Here is a 17,714-nt window from a genome sequence, read left to right on the forward strand (position 1 = left end):
GTGTTTCCCCGTGGTCACCCCTACTGACTGCTTCGGGGCTTCTTTTTGATTAAGCATGCCTTTCCTGACCGTCACTGGTTGCCTCACACTCCCCGTGCGTTTCTGTGCGTTTTGCCTGCGTTTTCTGGATTCTGGCTAAAACGGCATCCGGAAAGCACACGGAAACGCGGGAGGAGAGGGAGGCAACCTCTGACGGGAGAGGTATGCATAATCAAAAGGAAGCCTCAAAGCATTTGGAAAGGCATGCATCATCAAAAGGTCGGAAAGGCATGCATAATCAAAAGGAAGCCCTGAAGCAGTCGGCAGAGTAACGGCAAGGGAAACAGCCCTGCATAAATGGCCTAAAAGGTAAAGGTCCCCTGTGCAAGCACCAGGTCATTCCTGACCCATGGGGTGACGTCACATTCTGGCGTTTACTAGGCAGACCTTTACGGGGTGGTTTGCCCTTGCCTTCCCCAGTCATCTACACTTTACCCCCAGCAAGCTGGGTACTCATTTTACCGACCTCGGAAGGATGGAAGGCTGAGTCAACCTCGAGCCAGCTCCCTAAAACTGACTTCCGCCGGGATCAAACTTAGATTGTGAGCAGAGCTTGGACTGCAGTACTGCGCCACGGGGCTCTTGCGCATAAATGGCTTACATGAGCATATTTATGTGTTTCTGAATTGGTTATGTGTTTCTGAATTGATACAGTGCTACCATATCATAACATTCACTTACCTGGAAGTATCATTTATTTCAGTGCAGCCGATTTCTAAAACAACAACAAAAAGAAGAGAAAAGGGAAAAAAATCCACTGACTTGGAAGTGAATTCCCTTACAGAACTTGCTTCCAAGTAAATATGTTTATAGCATCGGATTGTGTGTCTCCCAAAACAACTTTTGCTCTGGCTTCTCTGAACTGCGGCTGCTTCAGGGTAAATTTTTGAAGCGATACAAGAGACGAACATGCTCAAATCCTGTTATTTGCTAATGGGATTTGTATGCATAACTCCTGTGGACCACTTTGAAAAATGTACCCCTTTCTGTTATCATCCACTGGTAGTGGTAAGATTGCCACTCAGCTGTAAGCCTCCCTAGAGCAGAGTCTCTATCTGGGCCGGGGCCGTTTTGTTGTCTCTTTAGAGGATTACTCGTGAGCAGCATCGCCCACCAGCCATTTCAAGGCAGTCTACAAATGAGAAGGCCTACAGGCCCGAAACAATTGTCAAACAACAATCAGTTAATTAGGTGCCTGTCCTAAAGCAAAAGCGTTTTTGTGTTAATTTTTTTTTAGCTGTTGCCGAAATTGTTTCCTTCCCTGCCTCTCCGCTAATTGTATTTCTTGCTTTAAAATATTTTTAACAGGATTTTTATATTCAGCAAGTGGAGCGCAGGCTGTCACGCCTAAAGGGGGAGCTTAACACAGATGAGAGGCAAGTTTTAGAAGCAAAACTTAAGGAACTTACAAAGATTGCCGATGAGAAGAAACAATCGTGTAATGTTTTGCAAGATCAGCAGAAGAAACTTCAGGTACCATGGCTGTTGATTCTTACAGGACATCGGTGGGTTTCACTGCGTCTAAAGCCCTGGCTAATTTGTAACTGTCCTGACTTGGGTAGCCCAGGATAGCCTGATCTTGTCAGATCTTGGAAGCTAAGCAGAGTCGGCCCTAGAATCATAGAGTTGGAATGGACCACCAGGGTCATCTAGTCCAACCCCCTGCACAATGCAGGAAATTCACAACTACTTCCCCCCCTAGACCCCCAGTGACCCCTACTCCGTGCCCAGAAGATGGCAAAAAAATCCTCCATGATCCCTGGCCAATCTGGCCTGGAGGAAAATTGCTTCCTGACCCCAAAGTGGCGATCGGCATTTCCCTGGGCATGTGAGAGAGGGCCACGATAGCCAAACACTGACGCAACCCTTCCTGCCCTCTCTCTCATGATCTGTCTAAGTTCACTGAGTCAGTATTGCTGACAGATGACCATCAGCCTCTGCTTAAGAACCTCCAAGGAAGGCGAGCCTATCATCTCCTAAGGAAGCCTGTTCCTCTGAGGAACCGTTTTAACTGTCAGAAAGTTTTTCCTAATGTTTAGCCGGAAACTCTTTTGATTTAATTTCAACCATTGATTCTGGTCCAACCTTCTAGGGCAACAGAAAACAACTCGGCACCATCCTCTATGTGACAGCCCTTCAAGTACTTGAAGATGGTTATCATATCACCTCTTAGTCATCTCCTCTCCAAGCTAAACATACCCAGCTCTTTCAGCCTGTCCTCATAGGACTTGGTCTCCAGACCCCTCACCATCTTCATTGCCCTCCGCTGGACACGTTCCAGCTTGTCTATATCCTTCTTAAATTGTGGTGCCCAAAATCGTGGTGCCCTGGTTAGTACTTGGATGGGAGACCATCAAGGACAACTTTGCAGAGGCAGGCAGTGGCAAAGCACCTCTGCTCGTCTCTTGCCTTGAAAACCCTATGGGGCTGCCATACGTTGGCTGAAACTTGACAGCACTTTCCACCCTGAGTCTGGCGCCAACAACCCCGAGTTTTCCCTCTGTTGTTGAAAATAAGGCATACATAGTTCTGATCTATTTAGAGGAAGGATGAGAAGTCTTGAAAGCCATGGATTGAGTTTTTTCAGAGTTATTGCAGGATACATTTCGCCGCCTCCCTCCAAAAAATAAGAACACAGGGAGTTCAAACCTACTGAAAGCAATGCCCTCCAACCTACATGTTCTGCCCCTAAATCCCAGATGCCTGAGAGCTTGTGGAGGGAGAAATGTCCTTGGCCCTTGCTTAGCCACGGATTGGTGCTGTTAGGTCACAAGGCAGGGGGTTGGACTAGATGACCCTGGTGGTCCCTTCCAACTCTATGATTCTAAGGCACCGCCAACAACAGAGCAGCATTCTTGTGTGACCTCACGGGCCTTTCTGTTTTCCTTCCAGAGCGATATTCACTTTACCAAGTTGGCTATGAGTAAGACTGGAGAAGAAATGGCTGGCCTGAATACCAGAGTGGATGAACTAAACCTTTTCACCGACAAATCGGAGAAGTTGCTAAAAAAAGCCAGAGCAGATAAGCAGGTAGGGTGAGGATTTCCCCCCTCTTAAGCGAGAGCCTTCTTTGTTGAAAGAAAGAAGAAACGGGTTAAATAATCGGGGTTGAACTATTATATCTGCAGCCCTTCCCCGCTTGAGGAGGGCGGAGCCTGCTTATAAGCCTCTCCCTCGTGCCTTCCCATTGGCCGGCCACAAGCGCAGCTCTCCTGTGCCACATTTGAAAGTGAGGAAATGCCACTGTTGACTAAAGTACAGCCATAAGTAGGGTTGCCAGCCTCCAGGTACTAGCTGGAGATCTCCTGCTATTACAACTGATCTCCAGCTGATAGAGGTCAGTTCACCTGGAGAAAATGGCCTCTTTGGCAATTGGACTCTATGGCATTGAAGTCCATCCCCTCCCCAAACCCCGCCCTCCTCAGGCTCCACCCCAAAAACCTCCCACCGGTTGCGAAGAGGAACCTGGCAACCCTAGCCATGAGTGAATTTTCCCTCTGTTTTGCATTGTTGGAATGATGGGTGCAACTCTCAGATTGCATGTAGAAATAGCTGTAGTAATGGGTGAGAGTAGCCGCTGGCATCTTCTGAGATGGTGCAAGGAATCCTGGGGCACACTTCTCAGGCGGCGCACTTCCTTATCAGTGGCTCTGAACTGGTGCTAACCACCCAGGCGGGAGCTTGATGGGTTTGTGTGGTCAGATGCTGCCCGTACAAGGATCCCAGTGCAAACGGTGGACTCTGATGTGGAGAACCAGGCTTGAATCCCCACTCCTCCACATGAGCGGCAGACTCTAATCTGGTGAACCGGGTTGGTTTCCCCTCTCCTGCACATGAAGCCCGCTGAGTGACCTTGGACTAGTCACACTCTTTCAGCCCCACCTACCTCACAGGGTGTCTCTTGTGGGGAGGGGAAGGGAAGGTGATTGTAAGCTAGTATGATTCTTAAGTGGTAGAGAAAGTCGGCATATAAAAACCAACTCTTCTTCTTTCGGAAACCAAATTGTCAGAGCTTCTATTACATTTATTAAGATGCTTGGTTCAGCCCAACATAATCTTGCCGTTTTTGTCCACTGAAGGATTTGATGATTGAAGATAACCTCTTGAAGCTGGAACTGAAGCGTGTCAGGAATACGCTGTACAACAGGGCAGAGAAAGTTTTGTCTCTCGAGAAACGCAAGCAGCAGCTGAGAACAGCAATGGAAGAAAGGACGGCTGAGATCAAAGTTCACAAGGCCATGCTTGAGAGCCAGATCAGAATTGCAGAGCAGGAGCGTCTGACGATGAGGTAATGGCCCCCGTGTGTGCCGTGGGATGCTGGGTGTGCCTGTCTTTGCAAGGTCGTATCTGTTGCTGAAGGAATCGGCCCCAGCCACAGAGCTGGCTTCATTCTTGCCGCCTCACCTAGCTCATAGTGAGGTCGTTTATGCATGGGTACTTTCACTCATGCTCGCCCCCCATCTGTCTCGGTTATTCCTTGGAGTTATGCATGAGTTTTCCCTCCATTAGTGATGACCTCGCTGCCAGCCCTCACAAATCTCGGACCTTCCCGTTCCTCTGTTAACCCAATTCTTCCCGCTCCCCTGAGCTCAGCCCGGGTGAAATCTCCATGCATAAGGCAAAGTTCGGGATACGCAAGCTTAGTTTTGCTCACAGCCAGTTACCAAGCTGCATGTCCACAGGCGGGGATTCAAATACTTCCTGCTTCCTCAGAGCTCCTTCTGAGCAGAAGAACAGCTTTTTAAAACTGAGGCTTGGATTTCTTCCCCCCTCCTTTCAGATTGCTCCATTTTTTGTTTTATGTTCTTAAAATGCTTTTTTATGCAGCAATTGGGTTTGGGGGGGATTTTCTTCCACAGTAAAGACTACAATGTAAGCCAATTACAAAGCAGCATTTAAAGGGGTGGGGACTTGATTTGACCTTGGAGACTGCTGTTGCATAGGTTCCCAACAGGAAAGTGTGGGTCCAGCGAGCAACGAACCTCAGGTAAAACTCCCATGCATAAAGGACCAAAATGTTTCAGGGGCCCAAATGTGCCTTGAAATTGGTTAGAAGATCTCTTTGTTTACAACACACATACTGAATCAGATCATCGGTCCATCGAGCTCACTATTATCTACCCAGACTGGCAGTTTCTCTCCAGAGTCCAGGTAAGGATTGCCAACCTCCAGGTGGAGCCTGGATATATCTGGGAATTATAACTGATCTTCAGGCCACAGAGATCAATTTCCCAGGAGAAAAAGGCTGCTATGACATTATGCCCCAACCCAACCCTCCCTAGGCTCCAGCCCCAAATCTCCAGGAATTTTCCAGCCTAGAGTTGACAACCCTATCTGCCACTGAGCCACATATCCCTGCCCTGCAGTCCACTTCCCATGGAGCCTTGTTGCTGGTCTTGTCCAGCCCACTTTCCTCTGAAGTCACATGAACACGGGGAGGGGCCGTTGCTCTGTGGTAGAGCCTCTGCTTGGCATGCAGAAGGTCCCAGGATCAATCCCGGCATCTCCAGTTAAGGGGACTAGGCAAGTAGGTGATGTGAAAGATGTTTGCCTGAGACCCTGGAGAGCCATGTTCCCTCCCTGTCCTGAAAAGGGCATAGAGGCATTTAACATTCTGGCTGTTGTTATGTTTCAGAATAGTCAGTTTGTGGGCTTCCTAGAGGCACCTAGTTGGCCACGGGCCTCGGTCTGATCCAGCATGGCTTTTCTTATGTTAACTGTGAAGGCACTTCTACAGCTTCTTCTGCAATTTCTATACTTAGTGCTGTTTGCCCAGGAGGTGTCTGCAAACAATGAAGCCCTCCTTCAGTGTTCAGAGTTGCTTCACATTGCTGCTACTCAAGTTCATGCTTGGAATCTCCTCCTGTAAGAGTGGCAGACCTGAGCTGATGCTTCCCGTGTTTCTCCAGGGGAGGTCTGCTATCCGGAGCCAATTTCTACCATTAGCAGAAGTGGGTCCCAGAACTCCTTGCTAGTCAAATAGTATTGTGAGGGGCCGTGGCTCAGTGGCAGAGCATCTGCTTGGCATGCAGAAGGCCCAAGGTTCAATCCCCAGCATCTCCAGTTAAAGGGACTAGGCAAGGAGGTGATGTGAAAGACCTCTGCCTGAGACCCTGGAGAGCCGCTGCCGGTCTGAGTAGGCAATACTGACTTGGATGGACCAAGGGTCTGATTCAGTACAAGGCAGCTTCATGTGTTCATGTGTACAGAGAAAAAGAACACTGAACACTCAGGGAGCAACTGCAAAGGCCTGTTTTCGACGACTTCTCGGTACAGCGGGTGGTTCAACCCAACTGGGAAATGAGTTCTCGCCCGGCGGATTTGGCAGCCTTTCCTTCCCGCCCCCCTCTTCCATCTACGACCCACGCAACGGGAAATTAGAGTGATTTAGCGTGACTGGAGCTTAACCTCTCGCCAAGTGAGCCGACTCTTATGTTTTTCCTTCGATAATTACATGACTAATTGGCACTTGCATATAATTTGATTTGGGGGTTGTTTCCCGCTGTTGCGTATTCTCTTCCACCAGTGGCAATATTAAGATACAAGCAGCAGGGGGCAGCTTCTGCAGCTGGAATACGGAAATGCCAGACCTTTCAATATTTTGGTGAGGCTCCTTGGCTTGCTGCTCCCCATGATTCAGGCATTTGCATTGCAACACATTGCCATCTTTTGCATCCTTCAATGGAGGATTTGAGAGCCCCCCCCCCTGAGCTGGGAGGGGGGACACCAGGTGCCAAAAGACATAAAGTGCCAAGCGCTGCAGTCATGGGCAGAAAGAGGCAAGGCATCCCACCCATGAAACGTTACCAGACTCTCTGTAGGGCAGGGGGTTGCAAATTGACTTCTTAGGAGAGAAGAACCCTCTTGTTGCCAACCTCCGGGTGGGGCCTGGAGTTTCCCCCAGAATAACAACTGATCTGCATCAGTTCCCCTGGAGAAAGGGGCTGCCTTGGGGGGGGCACTCTGTAGCATTACACCCTGCTGAGGTCCCTCCCTCCAGCGTGGTGTAGTGGTTAAGAGCGGTGGTTTGCAGTGGTGGACTCTGATCTGGAGAACCGGGTTTGATTCCCCACTCCTACACATGAGCAGCGGATGCTGATCTGGGGTACTGGATTGGTTTCCCCACTCCTACGCATAAAGCCAGCTGGGAGACCTTGGGCTAGTCACAGCTCTTACAGTTCTCTCAGCCCCACCTACCTCACAGGGTGTCTGTTGTGGAGGGGGGGAGGTGATTGTAAGCTGGTTTGATTCTCCCTTAAGTGGTAGAGAAAGTCGGCATATAAAAACCAACTCTTCTTCTTCCTCCTCCCCTCAATAAACACTGCCCTCCCCAGGCTCCACTCCCCAAATCTCCAGGTATTTCCCAACCCAGAGTTGGCATCCCTAATATTGATATATACTATACTATAATATTGATATATACACCCCTAATATTGATATATACTATATATTAGGTGACCCTAATTGGGCAGAAAGGCTGAGTATAAATGAACAATGTTAAGAAATAATAAATATTGATTTGTACCAAGGGGTGAAGATTGTTCCGCCTGCCAGGATCGATCACGTATCACTCCTGTTTAGCAGTCTGCTACTTTCCCCACAAATAATACCTGCCTCATTGAAGAAGAACAAACTGTCTCACAGTTGGTTTGGACAGAAATCCGGAACCAGTGTCCCCTTTTCAGTGGCACACCTCACGCTACAAGAACCCCAGTTCTCTCCCCCCCAAACAGATTCTCTTTGAATTTCTCTCTCTATCAGCACCGAGTTTCACGAGCGACTGAGTAAAATCGATAAGCTGAAGAGCAGGTACGAGATCATCACCATCGTCATGATGCCCCCAGAAGGAGAGGAGGACAAAAATCAGGTCTATTATGTCATTAAGGTAACTTTCCCACCCTGATGCTGCCCAACAGCTTGAAAGCTCCCTGTAGGATTATCTGCCTTCCCTCCTGATTCACCCCATTGTGACATAGCTGCAGTGCATAAACAGCAATACCCTCCCCACCACACCAGTCTTTGTACCCACCAAAATTGTGTCCTTCTACATCAAAACAGATAAAAGGAAGTATTTCTTCATACAAGGCATCGTTAAATTGTGGCACTCCCTGCCCCAGGATGCAGTGATGGCTGCCGACTTGGAAGGCTTTAAAAGGGGAGTGGACATGTTCATGAAGGAGAGGGGCTATCCATGGCTATTAGTTAACATGAATACTAGTCATGATGCATGCATATTCTCTCCAGGATCAGAGGAGCATGCCTATTATATTAGGTGCTGTGGAACACAGGGGAATGCTAGCATGGCTTTTCTTATGTCCTTAAGGCTTTAAGAGGGGAGTGGACATGTTCATAGAGGAGAGGGCGATCCATGGCTACTAGTCAAAATGGATACTAGTCATGATGCATACCTAGTTTCTCCAGGATCAGAGGAGCATGCCTATTATATTAGGTGCTGTGGAACACAGGCAGGATGGTGCTGCTGCAGTCGTCTTGTTTGTGGGCTTCCTAGAGGCACCTGGTTGGCCACTGTGTGGACAGACTGCTGGACTCAATGGACCTTGGTCTGATCCAGCAGGGCTTTTCTTATGTTCTTATCAGCAGCCCCTCCAGGAATTTCATGGGATTTGTAGTGAGGGGCTGCCACAGAGGGGAGAGTCTGCAGAAATCACCCTCTAATGCTGCAGGAGGGTATTTCACCATCTTCTGGCCCCCATTCGCAAGTGGTCAGGATCGATCATTCTTTCAGCACTACCTGAGAGTCATCACAAAATGTGTGTGTGTGAGAGAGAGTTAACATCACAATGTGGAGGGGAATACAGCCTTTGCATCTTAGGTGTGAAACTGTGGGGTGTCTATTGTGATTAAAATTAGCTAGGAGACCAATAAAATTGCTCTGGGAGCTGTTAGAACTTCCTGATCCATCCAATGGCCTCCTGAATTGGCTATACTAACCATATCTTGTCAACCCCTATTTTCCCATTCAGGCTGTCTAGCCTTGGGTCTGCCCTCTTGCTCCGACTTTTCTAATGTGCCTCATTTAGACCATACTGGGCACTGCTGGTTGGGCTCTGGCTCCAGGTACCTCTGCCAGTCATTCGGTAAAGGCGTTTCAGAAAGCATGTACCACTTTTCTCTCAGTTTGTTTTTCCCCCCCATTCTTTCATGTCGAACAGGCTTGGAACACAAAATTAATCTCTTGCTGAAGCACAGGTTGAGTAATTGCAGTCCTTCCCACTTCTTTGGTTTGGCGGCCTCCTGGGGCGCCTCGCAAACTTTCCAAATTGCCTTCTCTTCCAGCTGCGAGCAAGTTTTATAAAGGGTTGTAATCATTTCGCGAGGAAAGCCCTGTTGCTGTGCGCGATCCTTTTCAAGCTTAAGAATGCGTACGGGTGATTGACAGAAGCATCTGATTGCTGAGGCACGCAGGTACCCCACTGCTCAGAATATTAGCCCCCGTTGCTTCACATAAGCCTAGTAGGCGTAACCTATGACCTTGTGATCAGGTTGTGACCCTGGATTGAACTGAAGCATTCTTTTGAAGGATTGCTTAGGATGCAACCTTCATACATATGCGGGGGAGATGACATAGAGCCGAATAATATTGGAAAATGATTTCTAGAGCGATTTCTCAAGGAATATACAAACACCTTTCTTTCCTAAATGTTTCCTGTTGAATTATGTAGACGTTCTTCCCAAGGATAACTCAAGGGCTTGTTTTAAATGCCATAACCTCCACAAGATTATCTTTGCTAGATACAGGAAAAGGAACATAACTCCAAATAAAGAGGAATGGTTGGAGAAACAAAAGGAATGTGTACAGTTGAGCAAACTAACCTGTATATGTTGCATGGTAAAAAAGAGAAGTTTGATAAATAGAATGGTATTCTGACTCAGATAGTGAACTGAACTTAAAGTTGATATGATTTGTTTATAGAATTGAAGATAAACTTGTAAAGCATTGTATGCAACTATCTTTTTACTGAATAAAAAATTTATTTTAAAAAAATGAAGTATTGCTTAGGAGATGGTGGAATCTAACTGCACGTGACTTCCCTCCTCCTTACATTTGTTTTATTAACAGATCCCTAACTGCTAAGCATTCCCACAATATGGTGGGGCGTGATTACTGCAATCTCTTTTTATTTTCAGGCTGCTCAGGAAAAGGAGGACTTGCAGCGTGAAGGGGATGCTTTGGATGCCACTATCCAGCAAGCTGAAAAAGAATGTGCTGCCCTCAAAAATACCCTGCACGTGCTTAATAATTGCAATAGCAACTACCGAAACTCGTTAAAGAAAGTCACAGAGAACAGTAAGCAGAACATTCGGATGGCTGTTGCAAGACAATCTTTCTTGTTACAGTCAAAGATCAGCATATGTACAAGTTACAATTGTTATAAAGAGAAAAACTGTATAAAATCAAAAACTAAAAATCCCGATTGAATAAATAAGCCAAGGATAGCTATATAGCTGTCATAAGTGAATTATGCGAACCTCAGCTACAATACTGTGTTTATAAGACCATTAATCCACCTCATAATGTATGACTGTGTTTCTCTTCTTAATGGCTAAAAGGCAGAACTTTGCCATTGCCTGGGATACGGCAGCCCTCCCTATCCTCAAGCAATAGTTTGACCAGGGCTAACTCCATACACCCCAGGAAAAAGTTCAGATGCTTAATACGAGAAAGCAGAGGGAAAATAGTATTTGTTCTGGTTTTCATCATAGAATTCATAGAGCAGCACCATATGTGTGAGGCTGTTGCAGGGCAGTCTGCAATGGCAGCACAGATCTGGGGCAACGGAGGGCAAGATACTTTTTTTTTTTTAATGTTCTTATCTGTTAGATCTGTACCCCGGTTTTCAGTCATCTCCTAGAGCTGCTCACTTCGGCAGCGAAAAGAGACAGGCTGTGCCCTCAGGATTACAGACTGACAAGGCAAGCCATGCCAGGGAAGGGGAATGGAAGGAGAGGGCAGCGGTCAGTCTGATAGCTCGAACCGATACGCAGCTGGGTCAGGCAGATTTTGCCAAGGCGACGGTGCTTGCAGGAAAGCAGCAGAACCACCCCGTGGCCATCATTCCTCTGGCCACTGATAGGAGCCCGTCCTCTTGCTTCTCTTCTGCAAGCAGTTGACAGAGTTCTTTCCAGTAAGGAGGGGGAAAGCAAATGGTCTTGGATCTGTCGTGGGATTCTCCAGGCTGAACATGATCTTAAGACTGGAATCAGAGAATTCTGAAGTCTAGGCATAATAGCTTTAATAAAGGAACAATGCAACGCCAAGAAAGACATCAGTTAACATATAAAGCACACATACACCTATAGGTGGGAAGAAGAGGAACAGATCCCAAGCGGATTTAAATTCAGTTCCCTCTCCCTCTACTCAATGACAGAGAGCTTTGCTTCTTATACAGATGGATAAACAACATTCCATTGTCATGGAATTCTTGACTCTCCCCAAAGTCATAATTAAGAGCATTTAGAACTAGATGTCAAGCTGACCCTCTAGCAGGCCTTTAGCTCTCGCCAGTACTGCCAAGTACATTTCCCAGAAATGTTTTCATAATTGTTCCAACAAGGATATCTTTATAAGGATTGTTACAGACCAGAATATCTTAGAACGCTCATGGATATATTCTTTGGTTCACGCGAAGCATTCTGGGTACATACATAGATACTGGAGTATGGGGGTAGATTAGACCTTAATATCAGACTTTCTCATCAGATCCATCAGTAATTTTACGTCATCTTTCTGGGATCAGACTAGGAAGACTAGCGATCGTGTAGTGCAGTCAGTAAAGCGCTGGGTTTGTGCCCACGGAAGAGCGAGCCGAAATCTCTGCTTAACTCTGAAGCTCACCGAACGGCCTTGGGCAAGTCACCCTCATAATGAGCCCAGCCTTCCTCAAAGGATTGTTGGACGGATAAGGAAGGAGGTTTTGGAGTAAGGGCAGGATACAAGTTTTCAAATGAGAAATAAAACAGGTCTCTGGAAACAAGGGCAAAACACAGGGAAACGCAGGGGGAGAGCGAGGTGACCTCTGACGTTCGGAAACGGCATGCACAATCAAAACAAAGACCTGAAGTTGTCGGAGGGGTGACCGCAACGGAAACAGTCAAGCATAAAAGGCCTCGGATTAGTTAAAAGTATTGAACACCTCAGTGGGCAGCACACTATCATTCAACTCAGCTAGTGGCACACGCTTTCAGCGTAGGTTTTTCTTTTGAAAGAATCTCGATATGTTGGTACCGAAGGGCTTGTTTTTGAAATACATCCATTCTGCTGTATGAGAACGACGAGTCAGGCAGCCTTTTTTTTAACCTGGGGAGCATATTACCTTGTCCGAGATCAAGCCCTCAATCAAAGTGTTTTATAGGTGAAGAATACGAAGAAAAGCTGCAACTAGAAAAGGAGAAAAGAGCCGCAGATGAGAAATACAGATATAAGCGAAGGCAGATCAAGGAGCTCCAGGAAGATATCCAGGTAAAGAGGCTTCTGGGTTTTAACCGGGTGCGGCAGTGCTCGCATAATCCTTCTCCAGATTTAAACTTTTGGGAGAACATTGTCATCATCTCCACCTACTCTCTCTCTCTTTCTGATGAAACTCTCCTGCTCTGACTAAGCAGGATTGACTACAGCCATGGGGTGGGGGCAGAATAAATATCAAATGTTTCCCCCCTAGCCCTCATCCAACATTTCAGGCATTTTAATTCGGTTCCGAGGAGCATGGATTCATTGTTCCCTGCTCTTAAGCTTTTCTTTTTGGCACAACCTGAGCTGAAAATGAACAGGTCCCCTTTTGACATGCAAAATAAATGCACATTACGTGAAGACGAATATGTCAAGATGGAAAGTGTATCTTCAAACTGGGAGTCTCGCAGTGCCCATCAGTTGTTAGGTGGTGCAGAAGTTGAGGATAGGGGCTCTTTTCTTACTCAGGGGACAAGACAGCCTCCTGATTCCCCCTTATAACTGCACACCCTTGTAATTTTTTTCCCCAGGAGTAAGGAGTGAACATAAAAGATAAGGGGAATATAGGGGATTACAATAATGCATCAAAATAATACATCTGCTGTTCAATTATATAGAAGAAAAAGTATATACACTGGGTGGGAATATGTCTTTTATCCCAATTTAACCTCTAACATTCTAAAATGTGATATATTATTCTCTATTTCTATGTTTTTGTTATATTAAACAAAAATACCTTTAAAAACACATTTTTATATTATCCATATTGAGCTTCTCATAACTTAAGCTGTTTTCACATAAGCATAATAAAACCTCCAATTTAGAAACAAATCTTCTCTAGGTCTTTTGTTTACTAAATTAATGTCACCATGACAGCATATTCTGCCAATTTATTCTTCCATTCGTCTATGTTGAGACCTTTCTCCGATTTCCATTTCATGGCTAGTACCATTCTGGCAGCTGTGACCGCATATCTACAATTCCTCGGACGCCTTTTCCAGTGTTACTGGTATTATCCCAAGTAGCATGTACTTAGGATCCCACACAACCCTGTAATTAACTTCTCCTGTGTAGTTCTAACACATTAGCTCTTCATATCAAGGCCGCAATATGTCACCCTGTACTGAGGTTGCCAAGTCTAGATTGGGAAATTCCTAGGGACTCCATTTACCTTTTAATCCCTGTCCTGGACTACTCCAGATGAAACTAACGCTTCGACACTCAGGAGTATTGCTTATATTCAAACTCATTTATTGCAACAAAATGTTTTCAAGCTAACAGGCTGATGAAGTCTACTTGGATGAAATGGGGAGGGAAGGCGGCATGGTACAGCCCAATCTCGTCAGATCTTGAAAACTAAGGCCTTTTGTGCAGGGACGTTTCCCCATGGTCACCCCTGCCGACTGTTTTGGGCTTCCTTTTGACTAAGCGTGTCTTTTCTGCCCGTCAGAGGTCACCTTGCTCTCCCTGTGCATTTTCCCTGTGTTCTCCAAATGCTGTTTCAACCAGAATCTGGAAAATGCGACCTCTGACAGGCAGAAAAGGCGTGCATAAGCAAAAGGAAGCCCCAAAGCAGTCAGTGGGGGTGACCGCGGGGAAATGTCCTTGCATAAAAGGCATATGGCCAACCACCTCTGCTTCTCATTCACCTTGAAAGCCCCTTGCTGGGGTTGCCGAGTCAGCTGTGACTTGACCGCACTTTACACACAAACACACAATCTCTGCTCTAATTTCCCCTTGGGGCATCAGGTTGTGAATGTTTTACCAAAAGGAAAATGACTACAGAGAAAAAATATACATACACACTACCTTTTCCTTGATCACATTATTTTGTAAGCATCTTTAAAATGCTGTTTTCAAACAAGCTTACATGTGAACTTGTTAATTTTTTCAGGCCATGCAAAATACCCTCGATAACCTTTTGAAAGAGGAGGCCGTTTGGCAAGAAAAATCCAAGGAGAAAAATGCGCTCCTTTTGCAGCTGACCAAAGAAATTGATTACCAGAAGCCTAAACTACAACGAGTTGCAAAACAGGTTGGTTTAAATTAATACAGAACAGGTACAGCGTTCTGAAAGTAGAGCCTTTTAAAATGAGAGGTCAGCATTGGGAGCTATCAGTAAAGTATGCACTATACAAAAATGTATTTACATTGTTACCTCAACAGCTATTCATTTTTATTCAACAAAGCTGTGTAACTATTTCACGCCTATAAAGGTTTCCCGATTATCCAGAGACCTCCGCTCACTAAAGAATACCGAGTCAGAAACACTGGAAGAACAAGATATTGATTTCCGTGAGCTGAAAGACTTCAGCAAAACTGTTGATAAAATGCTGCTCGACGTTTCAGATGCAAATCCAGAGTTAGGCACAGTCTTCCAGACTTACTTTGAACAGGTACTATTTCTTGCCCACTTGATATTTCAGTGACAGTGTGGCTTGAGTCTAGTGAATTGTAAATGGAGCCGGGACACAGAATGGATCCCCCCTCCCCATTTCCCATCAGTCTCCTGGGCTGCTCAGGAATTACTGGGGGTCCCCAGCCTTTTTGAGCCTTTCGACATCTTCATAACTCTGACTTAAGGTGAAGGGCACAACCACAAAATGGCTGCCACAGGAGGCAGAGCCCCCCCCCACACACACACCCAGAGGAAGTCCAAGGGCAGGTAAGGGGTAACTTTAAAATATACAATGGGAAAGAGTTTGAGAATAAAACCGGCACTGATAGCAGCTGCCACCAAAGCAATGTTATTTTAATCTGCATATCCTAGAAGAGCTGGTTTTTATGTGCCAACTTTCTCTACCACTTAAGGAAGAATCAAGTCAGCTTACAATCACCTTCCCCTTTCCACAACAGACACCCTGTGAGACAGGTGGGGCTGAGAGTGTGTGACTACCCCAAGGTCACCCAGCTGGCTTCATGTGGAGGAGTGGGGAAACCAACCCGGTCCTCCAGATTAGACTCCACCACTCCTAACCACTACACCACGCCAGCTCTCAGATCACCAGTGGCCAATCAGAAGCCGCACTGGGCAAGAGCCCCACCTAACCCCATCCACTATCTGAAAACACTTGGCCGGCACCGACAGGCACCATGTTGGGGACCCGTGAATTAGAGTGAGCCAACACAAGGGAAAATGAGCAGAAACCACTCTTCATGGGGGGAGGGGGAACTTCTCATGATGTTACTAAAGTTTCCCTTAGCCTCAGCAGCACTTGATGAGGATGTAGGAGGCTGCATGGGGAAAAGATCTGTTCCATCAGCTCATTCCATCCATGGTTTCTCAGCTCCGACCCAGTGGATTTATGTCCAAGATTTGCACGCACTGTACAAAATCACATCCCATAGAGCAGGGGTGGGGAACCTTTTTCCTGCCAAGGGCCATTTGCACATTTATGACATCATTTAGGGGCCATACCAGGTGTAGATCTCCCGGTGGGGGGGGGGAAAGAGGCTAGGATTGCCAGGTCTCCAGCCACCACCTGGAGGTTGGCAACCCCAGGGGAAGCCACACAGAGAAGGCCTGCAGGGTGCCCCCACTCCCCCCTCCCAGGCGGAAGGGCAGCCAGCAGTGCGCCCGAGCAAATGAGGTGCCAGGGGGGCACAGCCCACAGTTGATCGGCAAGGGAGGAAGGAAAACAGAGAAAGAGGAAAAGGGAGGGAGAGAAAGGGAGAAAGAAATGGAGAGAGAGGGAGAAAGAAAGAAAAGGATGAAGGGAGACAAAAGGACGGAGGGAGACAAAGAAAGAGACAGAAAAAGAGGGAGAGAAAGGAGTGACAGAAAAAGGAAGAAAAGAGAGAAAAGCCTTCCCCCCCACACACACACCGGCCCCGCGTGACCGGGCCCCAGCCTCCCCTGCCCACACACACACCCGGCGGCACACAGAGCCCCACGCGACCAGGCCCCAGTCTCCATGCCCTTTCCTCCCCAGAGTCCACAAAAGCCCCCCCCCCCGAAGCCCAATTGGCTCCTGCATGCATTCTCTGCCGCTGGAAGCCGCCAGCCTCTTTCCCCCTCCCTCTCGCTGCTCAACAGCCGACAGTCGGTGAGAGGAGGTCCAAAGGGCGCCGCAGCACCACTGTAAGCCGTGGCGCCAGGAACACCCTCTGGGAGGGCTGCCCTGCGCCCCGCCTCTGCAGCAGGGTCCCGGAGCTCCTGAGGGCCGCAAAAAATGTCCTCGGGGGCCGCATACGGCCCCCGGGCCTGAGGTTCCCCACCCCTGCCATAGAGTCAGTATTTCTGTTCACTTCTGTTGGAGGCCTGGCACATTCCTCAATTCTTGTTTTGTTTTTTTAAACTTTTAGGCTGACTTACCCTTTCCTACTGTCAGTGGCCATCTGAGTTCACGCTTATCTGGTCACAGCTCATCGTCCTCGAGCATGTAAGTGCTTCTACGATAGGTTTTAAACTAAAAAAATTTCTTACTGGACAGCACTAATTTTTTTCTTTCTAAATATATGTATATATATATTGCCTTTCAGCTCCCCAAAGAGCTCTGCTTCATCTTCTAGTCAATCGCACCTTAAAGTTGTCTCTTTGACTTTACCCTCTACTACAGTGGCTTCTTCACGCCCTTCAACCCGAAGCAGCAGCTCCAGAACTTCGCACAGCAGGTCTTCAAAATAGTGTTCAAGTGTTGCAACAAGTAAAGGAATGTGTTAATAGTTTTAAGAGATTAGGAGTTAGAACTTACATTTTACTTAGAACTGTTTCTGTTAAACTGTGGTACATTTTATCTGTGTAGGTAAGTAGGCAACTTTAGGTTATGCTGAACAAGCTAAGTAAAGGTTTAATAAAGCTCTTCAATGAGGAAGCTGAACTAAATTATTGCAGCTGCGTTAAAACCCCCAAATTTTTAAAGACTCATTATGTATTCAGATTAAGTATTTGTAAGACAGTGTCACTTGTTCACTGTGGCTCAGTGGTAGAGCCTCTGCTTGCCATGCAGAAGGTCCCAGGTTCAATCCCTGGCATCTCCAGTTAAAGGGACTAGGCAAGTGGGTGATGTGAAAAACCTCTGCCTGAGACCCTGGAGAACCAGTCTGAATAGACAATACTGACTTTGATGGATCAAGGGTCTGATTCAGTAGAAGGCAGCTTCATGTGAGAATATTTTATAGATAATGGCTGCATTCAAACAACCAAACGAGTGGGGATGAAATGCATAAAACAATTTCCATAGTTGGTTTGGTCCACAAAGCTTGG

General features: G+C 46.8%; 1 protein-coding gene across 1 annotated transcript in view; it reads left to right on the forward strand.

Moving 5' to 3' along the window:
- Window positions 1-17,135, forward strand: part of CCDC39 (coiled-coil domain containing 39) — a 33,734-nt gene extending 16,599 nt beyond the window's left edge. The window contains 10 exon segments of the mRNA XM_056850367.1: window positions 1,348-1,512; window positions 2,932-3,069; window positions 4,119-4,327; window positions 7,801-7,924; window positions 10,189-10,348; window positions 12,414-12,520; window positions 14,403-14,543; window positions 14,725-14,904; window positions 16,814-16,890; window positions 16,991-17,135. Of these exon segments, the coding sequence (XP_056706345.1) occupies window positions 1,348-1,512; window positions 2,932-3,069; window positions 4,119-4,327; window positions 7,801-7,924; window positions 10,189-10,348; window positions 12,414-12,520; window positions 14,403-14,543; window positions 14,725-14,904; window positions 16,814-16,890; window positions 16,991-17,135 (1,446 nt within the window).
- The last annotated feature ends 579 nt before the right edge of the window (window positions 17,136-17,714 follow it).

Source organism: Euleptes europaea, chromosome 5 (assembly GCF_029931775.1).
Source record: "Euleptes europaea isolate rEulEur1 chromosome 5, rEulEur1.hap1, whole genome shotgun sequence".
NCBI lineage: Eukaryota > Metazoa > Chordata > Lepidosauria > Squamata > Sphaerodactylidae > Euleptes > Euleptes europaea.